This window comes from Choloepus didactylus, chromosome 4 (genome assembly GCF_015220235.1).
Source record: "Choloepus didactylus isolate mChoDid1 chromosome 4, mChoDid1.pri, whole genome shotgun sequence".
Classification (NCBI taxonomy): domain Eukaryota; kingdom Metazoa; phylum Chordata; class Mammalia; order Pilosa; family Megalonychidae; genus Choloepus; species Choloepus didactylus.
Genome location: NC_051310.1, coordinates 156,219,501 through 156,237,953, shown reverse-complemented (window position 1 = coordinate 156,237,953; position 18,453 = coordinate 156,219,501). Strand labels below are relative to the sequence as shown.

The 18,453-nt window shown below is 38.8% G+C and overlaps 1 protein-coding gene and 1 gene segment (V, D, J or C); one reads left to right on the top strand and one right to left on the bottom strand.

Annotated features, from left to right (window-relative positions):
• Positions 1–7,000: 7,000 nt before the first annotated feature.
• On the bottom strand, positions 7,001–7,660 carry LOC119532958. The segment is given in 2 exon segments: positions 7,001–7,308; positions 7,558–7,660. Coding segments are annotated over 2 exon segments (411 nt in total).
• Positions 7,661–15,327: 7,667 nt separating this feature from the next.
• On the top strand, positions 15,328–16,941 carry LOC119532270 (hydroxysteroid dehydrogenase-like protein 2). Its single transcript, XM_037834514.1, is given in 2 exon segments — positions 15,328–15,765; positions 15,768–16,941. Coding segments are annotated over 2 exon segments (1,254 nt in total). The 5' UTR covers positions 15,328–15,371; the 3' UTR covers positions 16,628–16,941.
• Positions 16,942–18,453: the final 1,512 nt, after the last annotated feature.

Sequence of the window (18,453 nt, the reverse complement as noted above, 5' to 3'; positions counted from 1 at the left end):
ATGTGCCTTCTCCTGAGAGAGGAAAAGTCAGGAATTACTGTCCTCCTATCATAGAAGAGACATTGAGCTGCAAGGAAAACTCACAATGCAAGGAGCCACACTGGTCTCATTTGCATTAATTTTCTCTCCTTACTGAGTTTTTGTCATCCAGTCTTAGACAAGGCCATGTCTATGGTTCATCACGATGTGGATTTTTTTGCTGTAGAAGGAGAATATTAGACCAATTTAAAAGCTGCCTTGCCATGCAGGGAGCAGTGGAAGGCCTCACCACTGAGTGTGACCTCTCTTTCCCTTCCTGTTTATTATTTCTATTTGAAAAATGTGGTAAACAGTGCACCTTTTACCAGAAACTGTTTTTCTTAACTCCAGAGGACTTCTTAGAATACAGCTTAGTGAATTGCTATAGATAGCACAGCTCTCTCTCTTGTTTGCTCAGTGATTGAATTTCTGCTGTATCTAGCATTTTCTGACCAAGGTCACCGAAGATTGGTAAATATGTTATTACTCTACAATTCATCCCTTCTCTTCTCGAGTCTTTATAGGAAACTCTAGGTGGTAAGACTGTCTTTTCTCCCAATCGCAGCCCAGCTGAAGCTATAAATTTACTAATGGGGCTCTCAGAAGTAAACATTTTCTGTCTCTTGCTTGGGTTCACTCTTCCTGAAATGCTGACAGGGAATCCCCACTCAGAATCTGTCCTGCTGTTTTAGATCTTTTCCTGTTCCTCTGGGCCCAGCTAATTAGAATTTTAGTATCTTATATTTACCAGTCAATCCCAGCTCCCACAGAGAGTTAACCATGGCATTGAACTCTGGAGATCAAATAAGATTGTTATATGAAAGTTCTTTCAATGCGAACTGTCAGTGGGCAAATATGGGGGTGGGTGTGGATAGAAAGCTGACTTTTTCTGGGAAGCAAAAGCCCTTCTGGACAAACAGAAATTCTAATGAGTTCCCTTGTGATGTCCACTCTTACCTGGCATCTAATGTCACAGGATTTCTCAGAGAAGTTAGCTAGATAGTCATACTCTAAAGTGATAACTAGGAGACAAATAAGTGAGCACCTCACAGCTGTTCACATGTTAGAACTATTCCAAAATGCTGAAACTAAGACACATCAACAGTTAATAGAGTAACTGGGAGAAGTTGCTCCAGACATAAGACATTCACTCTTAGTTGGGGGGATCTCGACTAAAGGACACCGAGGGTCCTCAGTGCTAATCACCTCAGACATCTTGTGTTCCTTATGTGAAAATACAGTGAGCAAAAACTTTTAACAAGTCTTCTGAAAAAGTCTTTCTCTGACCCATTATATTTATTACAATTTTCTTTTGTCAGAAGGAGATGATGGGGATTGTTTAGCAACTGCGGGCGGCCCCAGTGCGGGAGCAGCCCCTGTGCATTTGGGTTTTGTCGGGGAACCAGCTTCTGGAAGCACAGAGTCAGGTGGATGAGCTCCTCCATCGGGTGCTCTTGATGTGCATGGACTGGCGGAGCTGAGGAAGCACGAAAGAAGGCTGCTAATCTTCCCTTATGCTCCAAAACCCTATTTGACAAGAACAGAAACAAAGGCATTCAATTTAATTTATTCTAGACCCATGGATCTGAAACACTGCTCCAATAATTGTAGTAAATAATAAAATTCTTTTCTTCTCGGATGTTCTGTTAGGAAGGACTTGCCTCTTCCTTCTTTTGGTGGCTAATCCTTCTTAAAACGTTAATGCTGAAGAGTGAGTTAAAAAATTCATTTCTCCTTTGAACCTCTCCTGTAAAAGTTAGAGCATAGTCCTCAGAACTTTCTGGGTCCTTGGAGTTCAAGATTACACAAATTCTCTCAGCTCACATCGCTCCTGAAGCCCACAGATTATGAATGTGGTTCCTGGAAGCTCATCCATGCTTTGACCCTCCCAGACTCAATGAGGATTCGATTCTGAAATTTGGAAGTCTGCTCTAGGCTCTTCAGATAAAAGAGTGTTTTTTCCAGGTCTTTTGCATGTACTAGGATCTTAGCAGACTCCTGAACAGAAGAAAGGCTTTTGCAAATAATTGTTAATGAAAGCAAGCAGTGCCCTCTTCAGGTCATAGAGATAATTACTGAGGCAATTCGTATTCCTTTACACAGAAAAAACTTGGTGTAGTCAAAAAATCTGTGCTGGAAGTAAACTTTTTAAATGCATTTTAGACTTTTATTTACACTCAAGAGATTTTGATATTTAAAATATACTCTGTCCTTCGCTTTTATTAGTGGTTGCTAAAATCCTTTTATCATATTTTATCACCTCAATAAGGTGGTAAAATTAACATAATGATTCTTTTCCTTCAGGAATATAGAGTGATTATAAAATAAGTTTTAAGCATCATCATAAGGCTTATCAAGCACTTATGTGCCTGACCCTGTGCCAAAAACAGTGACGAATACTGAAGAGTACCAGGCAAATTTTGTCCTTATGGAGACCATCGTATATTTGAGGGAGGAAACAATAGCAGTTGTCTCAAGAAAGCATGTCAGTAAGTGTCAAATTGTTTAGTTCAGATGCAGTACTGTATGAAATTAGAGGAGAATGACTTCAAGCATTCTGCAAATATTAGAGAAGAAACCCCTGGAGGAGATAGAGCTTTAAGTTGTGCGTTACAGAAATGATATGATTTGAATGACCTGAAATATATATAGAAGGTGTGGTAGTTTGGAGGCTGTATGTACCCCAGAAAGGATTACATTCTTTTAATCCATTCCTGTGGGTGTAGACCTATTGTAGGTGGGATCTTTTGATTAGGTTATTTCAACTGTGATGTAATTCTCATATTCTCTTACTGGAATCCTTTTTAAAAGGATAAAAGACAGAAAAAACCCAGAGAAGTTTAGAGAAAAGCCCTAGAGAAGGTAAGAGAGTACCCAGAGAAAAGAGAAGAAGCTACTGAAGCCAGAAGCTGAAAGCAGTGAAACCTGAGAGAGAAGGACAGCAGGTGCCGGCCGTGGGCCTTCTCATGTGACAGAGATATTGGGATGCTGTGGCCATTATTTAGAGTCCAGGTGTCATCCTGTTGATGCCTTGAGTTGGACATTTTCATGCCTAAAAACTGTAAATTTTAAGTTAATAAATCACCATTGTAAAAGCCAACCCATTTCTGGTAAATTGCATTCTGGCAGCTTTCCGAAACCAAAACAGAAGGGCAATTTGAATCAGTGAAACAACCAGAAAAGAAGTGCCAGAGCTGGAAATAGGCATGAAGTTCTTCTGGGTCAGTTGGGACAATAGACTGACTGTAAGAGAGGCATGTTTTGTGAAGGAGTAGAAACAATGTTTACATAATAAAGGCTGATAGATTCAGGGGAGGAAGGCAGCTACGAGTGATGAGTAAAAGAGTTTAGATTTGGTAAGTAGTTTTAAAATATTTTTTTATTAGAGAAATTGTGGTTTTACAGAACAAACATGCATAAAATGCAGGATTTTCATATACCACTGTTATTAACAGCTTGCATTAATTAGTGTGGTACATTTGTTACAAGTGATGAAAACACGTTTTTATAACTGTACTAATAATTATCGTCCACGGTTTAACTTAGGGTTCACTGTTTGTAGTACAGTTCCATGGATTTGCTTTATTTTAATTTTTATTCTATTGCCATGTATACAACCTAACATTTCTCCTTTTAACCGCATTCAGATATACATTTCAGTGCTGTTAATTATATTCACAATGTTGTGCTACCATCACCATCATCCATTACAGAAACATTTCCATTGTCCCAAATAGGAACTCTGTGCATTTTAATCATTAACTTCCAAATCCCTATCCCCATCTGATCCCCGGGTAACCTATATTCTAGATTCTGACTCTATGAGTTTGCTTATGTTAATTATTTAATATCAGTGAGATCATATAATATTTGTCCTTTTCTGTCTGGCTTATTTCATTCAACATGTCTTCAAGGTTTATCCATGTTGTTGCACGTATCAGAACTTCATTCTTTTTATGGCTGAATAATATTCCATCATGTCTATATACTATACTATTTTTTCTTTATCCAGTTGATAGACACTTAGATTGCTTCCATCCTTTGTCAATTGTGAATAATGCTGCTATGAACATCAGTATACAAATATCTTTTTGAGTCCCTGCTTTCAATTCTTTTGGGTATTTACCTAGAAGTGGGATTGCTGGGTCATGTGGTAATTCTATACTTAACTTTCTGAGGAACTTCCAAACTGCCTTCCACAGTGACTACCCCAATTTACATTCTCACCAACAGTGCATGAGTGTTCCTATTTCTCCACATCCTTTCCAACACTTATCATCCATTGTTTAATAGTTGTCATTCTAGTGGGTGTGAAATGATCTCTTCTTGGTTTTGATTTGCATTTCCTGAATGGCTAATGCTGTTGAACATCTTTTCATGTGCTTTTTGGCCATTTGTATAACTTCTTTGCTGTTTGAGTCTTTTGCCCATTTTTTAATTGGGTTGTTTGTCTTTTTTTGCTGTTGAGTTGTAGAAATTCTTCATACATCCTGGATATTAAACACTTTGATGCATAAAAGTCAATGGACTTCACCATGAAAGTAAAAAAGACAATGTACAGAATAGGATAAAATATTTGGAAACCAAATCCAAAGAGGCCCACAAAATGCTATGTCTTTTCTTAGTGATAGGAAATGCAAGTTCAAATTATAAACTTCCCTTTACCTTATAGGGATGTCCTGCATGCATAAGATCATTGGATTCTCAAAATGCCACCAATGTGGCAAAGGCTTGAATCTTGAACCTCTGTGGGCTTACCTTTCACTCTCTGGTCTCTTGTGTCTTACCAGGGTGTCCAGAGGACTTGTCACTTTCTGTTCACCAGGTCTGATTAGTGTGATGTCACCTGTGTAGAAGACCAGCCTGATGTATAGCAGAAGGTCAAGATGATCAAGATCCCTATGGACAATATTGTGACAGAGAGCATGAAAGTCAACATAGCCCAGGGTAAAGAGGGTATATGTGAACTCGCTTCTTCCCCAAGTATATGTTAACCTCTTTTGACCCTCTTCATTGATTGGTTTGAAATAATCTATTTGCCAGTTCAATAGCCATATACCAAGTATCAGAGGCTGTGTTGATCAGTTTCAGTAATAATATTACATCTAGTGAATAAGCTGTAATTGAGTTAAGCTTGCAGAGCGGTCCACTGACATCTGCCATGATGCAGCTGGCTTTTGCAAGGGTGAATTGAACAGGGATATGATAGGCACTATCACTCGATTTATCCTCTAAGTCTTTGAGGGTGTCTCTAATCCATGCAACTAGACAAAGGATGTTGTATCACTTCCAATTTACTACTTGTTTTTCAGGGGCTTTCACTTAATCCTTCCCTCCATGCAGTACTTAATTCTCAGGTTGTGGAACCAACCAAAGGGTTTTATCAGCTACTTAGTTTATTTATCTGAATAATGCTCACAGGGACTAGGGAAATGACAACAGGGTGGACTCACTCTGAGATGGACTTTGGCCAGAATTCTTTATAAGTTCCCTCTCTGCAAGGTAGGCCAGATGGTTTTTCACAACCCTTGATAACAGTGTCAGCTCAGACCCTGTGTTCAGCAGCCTTGGTCCAGATAATGAAAGCTAGCAGGAGGCTGAAGTAGGGAGGAGAGTGAGGTTGTAGTATTTATTTCCCGGGGTTCCTCTCTGTAGGGTCACTGCATGCTGGCTACATCCCTATACCCAGGGCCACAGCTTCTCCACACTGCCTTCTCTGTCTTGTTTTCAGTAAACCTTGATTTCCCTTTATCCCTAGAGAAGAAAATGATGTTCCCCCTATTACCAATCTTGGAGATATTGTACTATTCCTTTTTTATTTTCCTACTACCTGACTATACCATAGTAATAGTCTCCTAATTAATTTCTCTTCAGATTACCCAATTTAAGACTGCTGTTTCTTTCCTACTGGTACACTGATATGGAGGAAACCTGTCAGTGTTCACTGAAGCCTTAAAATATGAGTAACCATCAGCTTAGCAATTTCCCTTCTGGAATTAATTTAAGGAATTATTCCAAGATGTGCACAAATATTTATAAAAGGATGCCCAACACAGCTTTACATTTATTAGCAAAATACATTAAACAACTTATATGGGAATACTTTGTAGCCAATAAGCATGTTACAGCAGAATTAAGTTGCAATAAGAACAGGCATTCACTGGAAAAATATTAACGATAGGTTACTAAGTGAAAGAAATCACACTACAAAACAACATGTGCAACATAATAGCATCTTTATAAGTATAAACACATAGTGTACCAAAAGGGCCTACTGTTTAAGATTATGACAGTGGTTTTATTTGGGATTTGGGAATATGGGAGATGTTTGAAATTATCTTTTGTGCTTCCTTGGTTTGAATATCTAGTTTTTGCACTGGACCTGAATTAGCTTTTTAAATTAGAAATAAACAAGCAGGCAAAACTAACCAAGACTTGCTTCAGTATTTTAATTGGTTGCCTGAATTCTTTGGTTGGGTCAAGGAGAGAATTGCTTTCATTAGGGTAACAATCAGGGGAAAAAGGAGGATAAACAAGTTTTTGGTACATTTAATGAATTCTGTTTTGGACATGGATGGGCAGTTAAAAGAATAAACTCCAATTTAAAAATGGAAAAGGTTAAGATTCCTGGAGGTAAGTGCTCCCATGCAAACTAGAAAGATGCTTAGGAAGTCTGACCTGTCACATATACAATACCAGACCATAAGGATTAAATATGATAATACACATGAGGCACTTTATAAAACTGGAAGCACGACACATTATCATTATTTTAACTATGATGTCAAGGATTACAACTTGCAGACATCCATCTCTCTGTGATTCTTATAATCAGATAGGAGGAGTTCCCTCCCCCCACCTTCCCAGGAGAAATCAATGATTTCCTCTCTAGGTTCCTGTTACCCCAACCACTCCCCCTTCCCCTGCCTTTGCACAGATGCTGAGGTCTGAGGTTTCTGTGAGCCTCTCCGTGTTGCTTGGCTCAGTGTGCACCCCTGAAAGCACAGAAATACACTGCAGCATCCTCCAGCTGTGAGTCTGAGATCTTGAGACTAAAGGATTTGGCTGCTTTCTGGAAGTTCACAGAAAAGCGATTCTCAGTTGCATTCTGTTGCTTATAAGCATCCTGGAGAATAATGAAAATCATCCTCCCGCTGGGAAGTTGCTTGTACCAGAACAAATAATACTGACTCTCACTCGTGTCATATGTGCACTTCAGGGTCACTGTCTCTGCCTCCTGTACAGACATTTCAGGTTGAGACTGAGTGACGGTCTGGGCCAGGCTTGGTCCTGTGAGAAAGAGGAGAGAGAGAGAAAGCATTAATGTGAGGTGTCAACACTGAGAGGCAAAGCAGATAGACTCACAAGCTGGTTTCCATCCCCACCCACCTTCCTTCTTCTTGATCCAAACCCCAGACAAAACATGGCTTTCTGCTTCCCAGTGGCTAGTCCTTAGAGCCAATGGAGTTCCTTCATCTCCTCTCCTGCTCCACAGTCCCATTAGACACCATCATAAACAAAGACCTGCACCATTCTTACCAAGGCAGGTGGAGACCATGACTGCCCACAGCAAGCTGACAGGTGTCATGCTGGCAGCTGCTCTGCACTGTGAACAGCCTTGTGCTCCAATGTGGGCTCTCATCTTTGCTAGGCGACACCTCTGCTTCAGAGCAGGAAATGGTGTGACAAGTGGGTGGGTGTTTATGTCTCCTTGAGGAAAGCTTTTCCAATATTTTTTGATCTTTCAGAAAATTGGCCTATAGTTATATTTTCAGATGAAAGTGAAGAATGTTTCCTGACTTCCTTTATTCGAGGACTAAATTCAAGGGGAAATAGAGCTGGCAAATTTGCTTTTGAGAAAACCTAATCTTAGATATAAGAATGAGACCTGGAATGGTGGGCAGAAGTGGCAGGGTTCATCTGCAACAATGGCAAATTCTGTCTGTAATTTTTACTTTTTTTTTTTTTTATAAAAAATGATGAAGCAAATATGGTAAAATGTGAACAATTCGGTATGAGTGGTTAGAATACAAATGCGATATTAATGCTTTCAATTTTTAATATTTTTAAAATTTCTCAAAGAATGAGATTAAGATATACACTAGTGACTGAAGAGGGCATCGATGAAATTCAGAGGTAAGCAGAAACAGGATATGTAGTGCTTGTGTTTTTATTTTCCGTGGAGATTTTTTTTATGACATGTTTGTGTTGCATCAGGGAGCTCTGAAATAATCATTGCAGAAGTTCTCATTAGCATGGAATCACCTCCAACACCCCATGTTGTGAACTGTTCTCATTACTCTCATTCCCTTTGAAAATACTGTGAACAAAGAAGTTTTTTAGAAACCTTACTATTATTCATTAGAATTTTGAGTTTTCAGAGGGAATGACAGGGATACTTTTGTAACTCCAGAGTTGGAGTCCCCCCGGGCCAAGAGTGTGGACAGTGGTGGTCCTATTACATTCTGGCTACTGTCTGGGGAGCCAGGCTTTCCATAACACAGAGGTAGGTGGCTGAGTCTTCCTCCTGAGAGATGTGCGGGGAGCTGTTAGAGCTGGGATTAGCACTGAATGAGGCAACTAAACTTCCTTGCACCTCAATGCATAGCTTGATAGGAATGGAAGCAGAGGCACTGGAATTTCTTCTGGATCCTCTCCATTCTTGTCCCTTGATTTGAGTGACTGCATTTTGGTTTCGGATCCCCAAAGTCAACCCTAATTTAAGGGCTTCTGTATAAGTAGCTTATTTGTAAGGTGATTCTAGGAAGCACTGATAGGTGAGTAGGGAAGTGAATTTGGGAAGTGAAGGAAGCCTAGATGTGTCATCAAACCAGTTGCCTCTGTGGGCAATTGGAGCCTAATGTAGCTGAGAGTTACCCCAAATGAAACATGAAGAAGCTGGAGTAATTATCCAAACCCCCCTGTTTATCACTGGTTGAGGTTTGCTTCTGGGGCATTAACTCCCTGGAACTTCTGGCTTGCCCTGCTTGCTGGCCGTATGTGCTCCCATGGCCAGAAAATAGTCCTCAGAGTTGCTCGGTTTTTCAGTAAGCAATATTCAGTGTAGAGGTGACTGCCGAGGGGACATGAGTGGGACACTGAAAGCAATTCGTCCCTTGCACTGCTCAGATCCACTGTGTTCTATGTTAAGTTCACACAGATCACTTGTTCTTAAAAAAAAAAAAAAATTAAAAGACAACAGGAAGGTTAGTAGGACAAGTCACAATTGCTGCAGTTGATCCAAGGCTATATTTCACATTTAATATCTCTCTCCATCTGCCTCCTATACTACCCATTCTTGATTCTCCTCACCTTTGGCCAACAGATCTATTGGACTAGACTTTTTTTCCCAGTGAGGTGATAAAGACCTTCATCCCACAGGAGTCTAAGTCCCTGTTAATTCTGCTCTTATCAGGCCATAGCTGCTACAATTACCTATTTATGATAATCATTGGCATGGAATGACCCAAAGTCAACCCAGTGATGCCCCTGAGTTTTAGATATATTTTTTTCCAGCTCTCATTAGGTAGCAACAATCTTATATCCTCATGATACTCTGAGTGAATTGTTTCTGCCAATATAATAACTCCTTTCTTTGTTTTCTGCTCTACTGGCATGATGAGCCCCAGGTGGCAGCTGTAACTCTGGTTTGGTGAAAACCTGTGTCCCTGGTTGAAACACCTCCTTCCCCCACTTCCCAAAGGGAAATGGGACCTCTGGTCTATCAGAGCCTAAACTTGGAGGAACAGGAAGCATGCAAGTGGAAGTTGATGGAAGAGAGTCCTATTTCTTTTCTTTGGTTCCCAGATCCATGTATTTAGCTAACAAGAACACAGTACCAGCTTGAAGAGCAGCTCTGCAACCTAACAGAGTGTCATGCCTAACCTAGTGTTCTAGCTGAGCCTTTAACTATGGATAATGCTATGTATATTAGGATCAATGTAGCTAATGATCACATGCTCATTGTCACACCCCCTTGATATAAAGCGGGTCCTTTGGTCCAAGATGATTTGAAATCCCATGATTATCATGATAATCAATCAGACACTATGAGCCCTCAGCTAGTGCTGCCAGGTGTGGCATTGATGTAAGGGAAGGCAAACCCATATCCCAAATATGCATTAACCCCAAGAAAAAAAAATGCTGCCACCTCCAGAGTGGAAGTAATCTACTTAGTACCACTAAATAACTGGTTGGTCTGCTTGAGGGGTGATTCCATATTGAAGACTCAGTGTTGCTTCTGCTGCTGCTAACTTGGATATTCCACAGCAGAATTAGCCAAATTAGGCTCTATTCTAACACTTTGGCTGATCCAGTCCATGATCCATTGTTTAAGCCCTGAAGTGTACATGGACATAGGCTGGCTGATATCCTCTGCATGGACCACCTTGTCCACAGGGTTGTTCAGTTGTTCAGTGATGCTTTCTCTGTAGTGGATGCTCTCTAATGTGTATTAACATAAGACACAATGATCCAAACAGTTTGGGCCTACACTCATTGCTTCAGTTCAAGTTCAACTCTACGTGCCACCGAAAGTCACCCCCCTCTCACCACACCTTGCTCAGCAAAAGACTTGGATGCTGAGAACCTTTCAAAGCTCTACTGTTTATAACCTTTGGTCACACCCTTGGCTTTTTCTCCAGCTAGCTGGTTGAACTTTTCCTGCCTTTTAAGTAGGTACCAGATTTTCCATCATATTATGTTCTCTTTTTACTCTGTCCTTTATAAATTTTCTAATTTTTTTTTTCTCTCAGGTTTTCATACTTGTTCTTCAAAGCCAATGTTTTTGGAATGTCAAAAAAATATTTTTTCTCACTACTGAATTTGCTGGTCACAGCTTTCAAGGTTTTGCATTTTCTATAGATTTTTAAAAGTTGACAAAGGAGCTTAAAAGCAAGAATTTTACTCTTCTATCTTTGTTCTTCAGTATTCTCTCTTTTCTGATGTCAAGCCTCAAATTTTTGGACTCATTTTAACAGAGTTTTCATGCTGAGAAAGAAAATGCATCAGACAGCATTTCAAAGCATTATCCCTCTGAAGCATTATCCCTCTGCATGTGCTCCTCAAATGAGACATTTGACATTATGTTATTCAAAACCATTCACATTTCTCTTTGCTCACAGCAAAGTTAAAGTAGATGCTCCTAGAGCCCCTATACAAGTTGGCAGGCATGCCCGGACAGGAACAGGGAACAGGTGCCGGAGGGGCACCGTGTACTTGCAGCACACAAGAATGTGAGTAATTCGTGGAGTTGGGAATCCTTACGTGCAAGGAAAAGTGCTGGTCTCCTTTATTGACTGGCTGTGAATCTTCTGCTGATCTTCTCTCTCTTGTTTGATTGCATCTGTGTCAGGGGGATGAGGCCTTCCCCAGGATCCTGCCTAGCCATTGGAAGAAATCCCAAGTGTTGTCTTTGTAATTAGAGTTCAGTGTGAAGCTCTTGTCTTCTGTGACTTTCAGGGAGGGAAGACTTAGTTCCACCTGCAGCTGTCCATTTGACCCGATGCAGGAGGTATGAAAAGATTTTCATACATAAGAAAAGTGGTTTGTTTTCATTTTCCAGAATTTTCCTTATTGATTTCACATTTTTTAGACTATAACCCCGATTGTCCCTGAGATCACCTAGATTTCACTGCCAAAGTTGCCCCCCCTTTCCCTTCCTTGCTCCCTACCTCCTCTCCTCTTCGAATCCCTTTCCCCCTACCCTCGCCCATGCACTCACTGGTCAGCTGCAGACTCAGGAGCATCGTTCTGTCTCCCAACCAATCAAAATCTTTCTGTCACATTAAACACATTACTGAGTCTACTCCTTATCCCACACATTCACACTGTTCTAAGTTCCCATAGTCATTCCTGTCAATAGAAGCACTACTTCCATGAGGTCTGAATGGTTTTATTTAAAAAATTCATTTCCTTCTTAATACAAAGTAATTCATTATGTTAAATTAAAAGATGGAACATACAGAGAGGCAAAAGGCAAACAATAAGAAAGAAAACAAACATAGTGCTAAAACAATCTGCATTGATAATTTAAAACCTGAAACTCCTCTCCTCATTCTTGTCATCTCATCTTTCATGGAAATCTATGAAGTTTCTTTCCCTGTATGATCCTGTACTAAGTTCTGAGAGGTATAAAAGGTTGAGAGAAGGCCTGGTTCTTTCCATCAATTGGTTAAAGTCTACATTAGCTTTATTATAGCACTCAATATGAATAGCTTTGAATTAGTCAAAGCAGTTAGAGCTTTCCCAAATTATCTCTCTAAAAATGCAGGCAAATATAATATCCCTTCTCTTAATTTGGTCTCAGGTGCCAGAGAGCAATCCGGTATCTGGCTGACACTGAAAAGACACTTAGTGCCTTTGCAAAATTCTAAGTGCTTCTCATATTTAGATTTAGGTACCTGTGTATTATTTTGCATATTAGTTATCCGAACCCCTGTTTTATGTTCTCCTATTTTTTTTTAACAAGGATTAGGAATTCAAGTGGAGGAGAGGCTAAAGAAGAAAGATCTTTTCTATTTTTTGCACTAAGTGCTTACTCTGCTAACTGCAGAGGTCTACCACTATAGCATATTTCCTCAGCTACATTTCCTGGATGAATCCTTTCATTTCTTATTGTGAGAATGAGGTAAGTGGTTAAGAGTCTTTGATAAGTAGAGAGTGATGATTTTCATTGTGGTTAATCATGGATGCTAACCATCCATTCTTTTTCATGCATGAAATTATATAAAACAGAGACTCTCTCCCTCCTAGCTTTTTCCCTGAAGCACTGCAAATAACAACAGTGGAAATGCAACTCAGATTGGAGTTAGCTTCCTTCTGGAGATGTGAGGTCTAAGGAGGACTGCATCTTGAATTCCATTGTTCTCTCCCCTCTGTTTGAGAAGAAAATGACAGCCACATGGGGTGGTCACTGGATGTTCTGGCTATTTATACACCTCCCTGGGAACCTTATGATTGTTATTTTTCCCAGTCAGAACATCCCCAAATCCCACTGAATCTGGAACCAAAGGAACTCTAGCAAAACTTCTAGTTGCCCGTTCATGATTGTTCTCTCTGTTGACAAGCATACTTAACAGGAATGTTCCCAATGAAGGGAACTCTATTCTGGAAAGACTGGAAGGAGCTGTCCAAGTTGCTTGGAAGAATAACACTTAAGAGTTTCCCTTGGAATTTTCTTCCTTTGTGTCTCAGGTATGATGATATCATCATTATAGATGAGTACTGGCAGGAATGTAGCTGGTTCAACATGATTAATGATTCTCCCGAGCAATAAATGAGAGACAGTGGTTGTAGAAGGCCAGCAATAAATGCTGACTATTCACTGCCTAAAATGCATTCAACTTGACCCTGTGGGGATGTTTTTTAAACATGTACAAAGCAGAATATCTCCACAGAATGCTAATTAGGCAGGAGACAAAATACACACATGGATGAAGTTAACTAACTCTAGAGGGCAGTGTGTGATAGGCAATAGCATTTATTACTATAGAAGCAAAGTATATGCAATTAAGGGAGATTAGCTCAATAAATGGCACAAGATCTAAGAAGAAAACTTGTGTGATCATCTCCATTAATACAGAAAAGGTATTTGACAAAATACAACACACATTCATGTTAAGAACACTCAAAATAGGAGTTAATAACTAATACTATGTCACAACCCCAAACCAGAACCTATTTATGGGGAGACACTATAAGATTTCCTATTAAAGTGAGAAGAAAGACAAAAATGTGTACTACCTCCACCACTATTTAATATTATGTTGGAGCTACTAACTGATGCAGTCAGCACAGAGAAAATAATTGGAAGCCTAAGAATTGGAAACAAAGAGGTAAAATATAGTTATGTATCAGAAAACCCCAAAGTCAGAAGAAAACCCACTACAAATAAGTATGTTATAATATAAGCAATAATTTTTAAAAAGCATTTGTACATAAAAACAAAAACCAGTTAAAAGTTTGCTGGAAGAAAAGTACAAATTTTCCATTGCAAAAGAATGAAAAGAAAGAAAAAGAAAAGAAAATGCTTAAGAATTAATTTTAAGCAGACAGATCAATAAATGGAATAGCACATCAAAAATTTGATCCAATGTGGACGTTTAGCATATGATAATGACAGCATCACAAATCATGGCGGGGGTGGGAAGTATGGCTTTTCCATAATTTGTTGAAGTAACATAGTCCTTTTAGATATCACATTGCTGGTGACAGAAGTGATTATGATAGTGACCCATTTACACCATCAGTCTTCAAACTGGGTTTCCTGTACTTATGGAGGTACATGAAGACTTTCAAAGAGTTATGCAGGCATGGCAATTTTAAGCAATCCATTTTTCAATCCTCAACTTTTATATATATTCTTTCCCAAAACTTGTCTGCGCTAGAACATGCTTGAAGTCTAGATGCCATGCTGCTTCTGCTTTTCCTTTTCCTTTTCCATAATCACCCTTCCCTCAGGAAAAAAAAAAAGTGCAACTCAGTCATTCTGAATCTTACTATGGTGCATTGCCCTGGGCTCTTAAAATCCCAGTGTGCCAAACAAAGGACTATTTGTTAGTTCTGGCTTCTTGGGGAGAGTCCTGAAGAGCTATGCAAGAAATATTGCAATACAGGGATTTATTTCAATGAGGCAACAGCCTCAGGACAAGGATCCTTGTTTTACCTATTTTAGAATTATAATTCGGAAGTGAGTTGGTTGTCACTGGGAACTGTCATGTAATATTCTTATTTGAATTGAAAAATGGGGTCAGACTTTTTCTGACAGAAAATAAATCCTATGTATCTGATTTGTTTGGGAATGTTAAGGGGCGGGTAGCTAGGGGAAAGAGACGGTTAAAGAAGACTCCCAAGTTTTTTGCTCCAATAAATTGATGAATTGTATTGCCATTTTACTGATATGAGGATGAGTGAAGGAAGAGCCTCTGGGGAGGGAATCCTGAATTATGTTTTGGATATGTTAAATTTTAGATGCCAATGAGACATTCAATGTAGATGTTATATGGGCTATAGCTGGCATTCAACGGAGAGAACCAAGATGGAGATACAAATTTGGTGTCATTAGTGCATAGATGGTCTTTGAAGCTGTATTCCTGGATGAGATTCCTTAGACAATGAATGTAGATATAGAAGTTGTTTGAGGATTGACCCCCATCACAGATCAGTAGGAGGAGGACGATCTGGAAAAAGAGACACAACATTGCTTCTACAGTATGAGGTAACAATGTGTGAAAACATTACAAAAAGAGACAAGTTAAAATAATGAGTGGTGGGGGCTAAGTGTGGAGAGAAGTTCTGCTTCTCACTCCGCTCGTCGCTGCAGTCGTTTCCACTGCCTGAGGTCTTCGAGAGCCATGCTACCCAACACCGGGAAGCTAGCAGGATGTACGGTTTTTATCACAGGTGCAAGCCGTGGCATTGGCAAGGCCATTGCATTAAAAGCAGCAAAAGATGGAGCAAATATCATTGTTGCTGCGAAGACCACCCAGGCACACCCCAAACTTCCAGGCACAATCTATACTGCTGCTGAAGAAATTGAAGCAGCTGGAGGAAAGGCCTTGCCATGTGTTGTTGATGTGAGAGATGAACAGCAAATCAATGATGCAGTGGAGAAAGCAGTTGAGAAATTTGGAGGTATTGATATTTTGGTGAATAATGCCAGTGCTATTAGCTTGACCAACACATTGGAAACACCTACAAAAAGAGTGGATTTGATGATGAATGTCAACACCAGAGGCACCTACCTTACATCAAAGCATGTATCCCTTACTTGAAAAAGAGTAAAATTGCTCATATCCTCAATCTTAGCCCACCTCTGAACCTGAATCCATTGTGGTTCAAACAACACTGTGCTTATACCATTGCTAAGTATGGTATGTCTATGTGTGTGCTTGGAATGGCAGAAGAATTTAAAGGTGAAATTGCAGTCAATGCCTTACGGCCTAAAACAGCCATACACACGGCTGCTATGGATGTGCTGGGAGGATCTGGAATTGAAAGCCAATGTAGAAAAGTTGATATCATTGCAGATGCTGCATATTCCATTTTCAAAAAGCCAAAAAGTTTTAGTGGCAACTTTATTATTGATGAAAATATCTTAAAAGAAGAAGGAATAAAAAATTTTGACATCTATGCAGTTAAACCAGGCCAACCTTTGATACCAGATTTCTTCTTAGATGAACTTCCAGAGACAGTTGCCAAGAAAATGGAATCACACAGTAATGTTCCAGCATTTAAAGAGGAGAAGCAGCAGCCACAACGAAAATCAAGTTCTGGAGCTGTGGAAGAAACGTTTAGAATTGTTAAGGAATCTCTCAGTGATGATGTTGTCAAAACCACTCAAGCAATCTATCAGTTTGAACTCTCAGGTGAAGATGGTGGAACATGGTTTCTTGATCTTAAAAGCAAGGGCAGGAATGTTGGATATGGAGAGCCCTCTGATCGGGCAGATGTGGTAATGAGTATGTCTACTGAAGATTTTGTAAAAATGTTTTCAGGAAAACTAAAACCAACAATGGCATTCATGTCAGGAAAATTGAAGATTAAAGGTAACATGTCTCTAGCAATCAAATTGGAAAAACTAATGAATCAGATGAATGCCAAACTGTGAAAGAAAAGGAAAAAACAAAAACAAAATGAAACTGTCAGCCCTAAGCTCAACAAGTAAAAACCTCACCTGTTTAAAATCTAATGTTGTGTCCTTCCCTCTTGTATGAATATGCATGCTTATCCTAGAGAAAATGAAATTTCTTTACCTATAAGATTTGAAATTGTAATTAGAACATCTAGCTAATCAAACATAAGCTTCATTAAGTGGAATTCTAAGACTCTGTTTTTTAATATTTTGTGGGATTTGCTCTCTGAGCATTTACCATCTTCTTCCAAGAAAAATATTATAAGCAGTCAGTCAGGGTCAACCAGTAAAATTAGTTCTTTTCATAGCTTCTTCTGTAAAATAAGTTTAGTTTGCCTTAAAATTTTTAGTTTTGGATTATATAACAATGAAAATCTTACTGGTTTTTGGATTTTTATATAGATTTTAAAGAAGATTTTTTACAGTGCATTTTCACAGAAATCACATAATAAACTACTTAATAAATACTACTTGTGCATACTATTCAAAAGTATGTAAGAATCCTAAAATAAAATAATTTTCTCTCAAAAAAAAAATAATGAGTGGCAGGCTTACAGATGTTTGTATTATCTTTCCAAATTTTATAGTCAGAAATCCATAAAACATACCTAGGATTAATATGGTTCTCATTTCTTGTATTGAACTAGACCAATAATTATCTGCCTTTATATAACTCTAGGTATGACTAGTTTTGAATAGAAAATGTGTCTATGCATCATGCATTCAACTTATAAAACAGTCCAAAACTAAAAGCTGCACCCCCTCTTTTGGCTAAATTAATTATGGCTCTATTGGTTGTAAATGACAGAATCTCAACTCACAGCTTACAATAATATGTGGCATCTCTGCTGGGTAGAAAAAACAACAAAACCAGAGATGTCCACTAAGATGAATCTGTCGGCAAAGAAGTTATACTCATTTGTTGTTTGCATCTATATGCTTAGCATCTTTTCCACAATAGTTTCTAGTTCTGGGATGCTGCAAACCTGTTCTAATATCTTTTTCAAATTTTGATCATGATGATAGATTAAAGCGAATCTTGAATGTGCCCTTTTGGTCAAAACTTCATTATTCATGGGTCCATTCCTGACTCTACTCCCATTCTCCCATATGGTTTTTGGGTAGCTTTCACTCAGTCCAGACCCTTATGAGACTATAATATTACCCAGTAATTCTGCACTAAGAAACTCTTCCCTTGACAGAAACAATGGTGTGTGTGATTAATTAAATCCACTAGTTGTTTTTCCAGGATTGTTCATCCTGGATAGATTTTTAATGAAAATAAAAGGTGAAAACTTGGACTGGAAGTTTTCACATCTATCACTTCATCTATCACTGAATAATATTATGGAAAGTTTTTTATTCAAAAAATAAGTTTCCCTTCCTCCTTACTCTCAGTTTTTATTTTTGAAGAGTGCCTTTCTCTTTCTGAATGACATGGAAATAAGACTCAATTACCAAAGACAGAAGAACAATTTTAGTTTTACTATAGTGTTGATGTCTACTTTTTATGTGCTTGCTTAATTCTCAAAACTTACCCCTCCTTATGGAAAAATGAAGCCACAAGATCCCTAAAAGTTTAGCACTTTGCTGCCTGAAGAAACATTCTGTTTTATGTACCACAAACCATGCTTTTCAATGAGTAAACCAAATTAGATACTAAACAAGTTTGTGATGATAAAAGAAAGACACTGGGGGATAAATTGGAAATTAGTTCTAATGTCTAAGGACCTTCTGTCTATTTTATCCTTATGGCAAATCAATATCCTGGAGAACAGGGAAGTAGATGGGAAATATTTAAA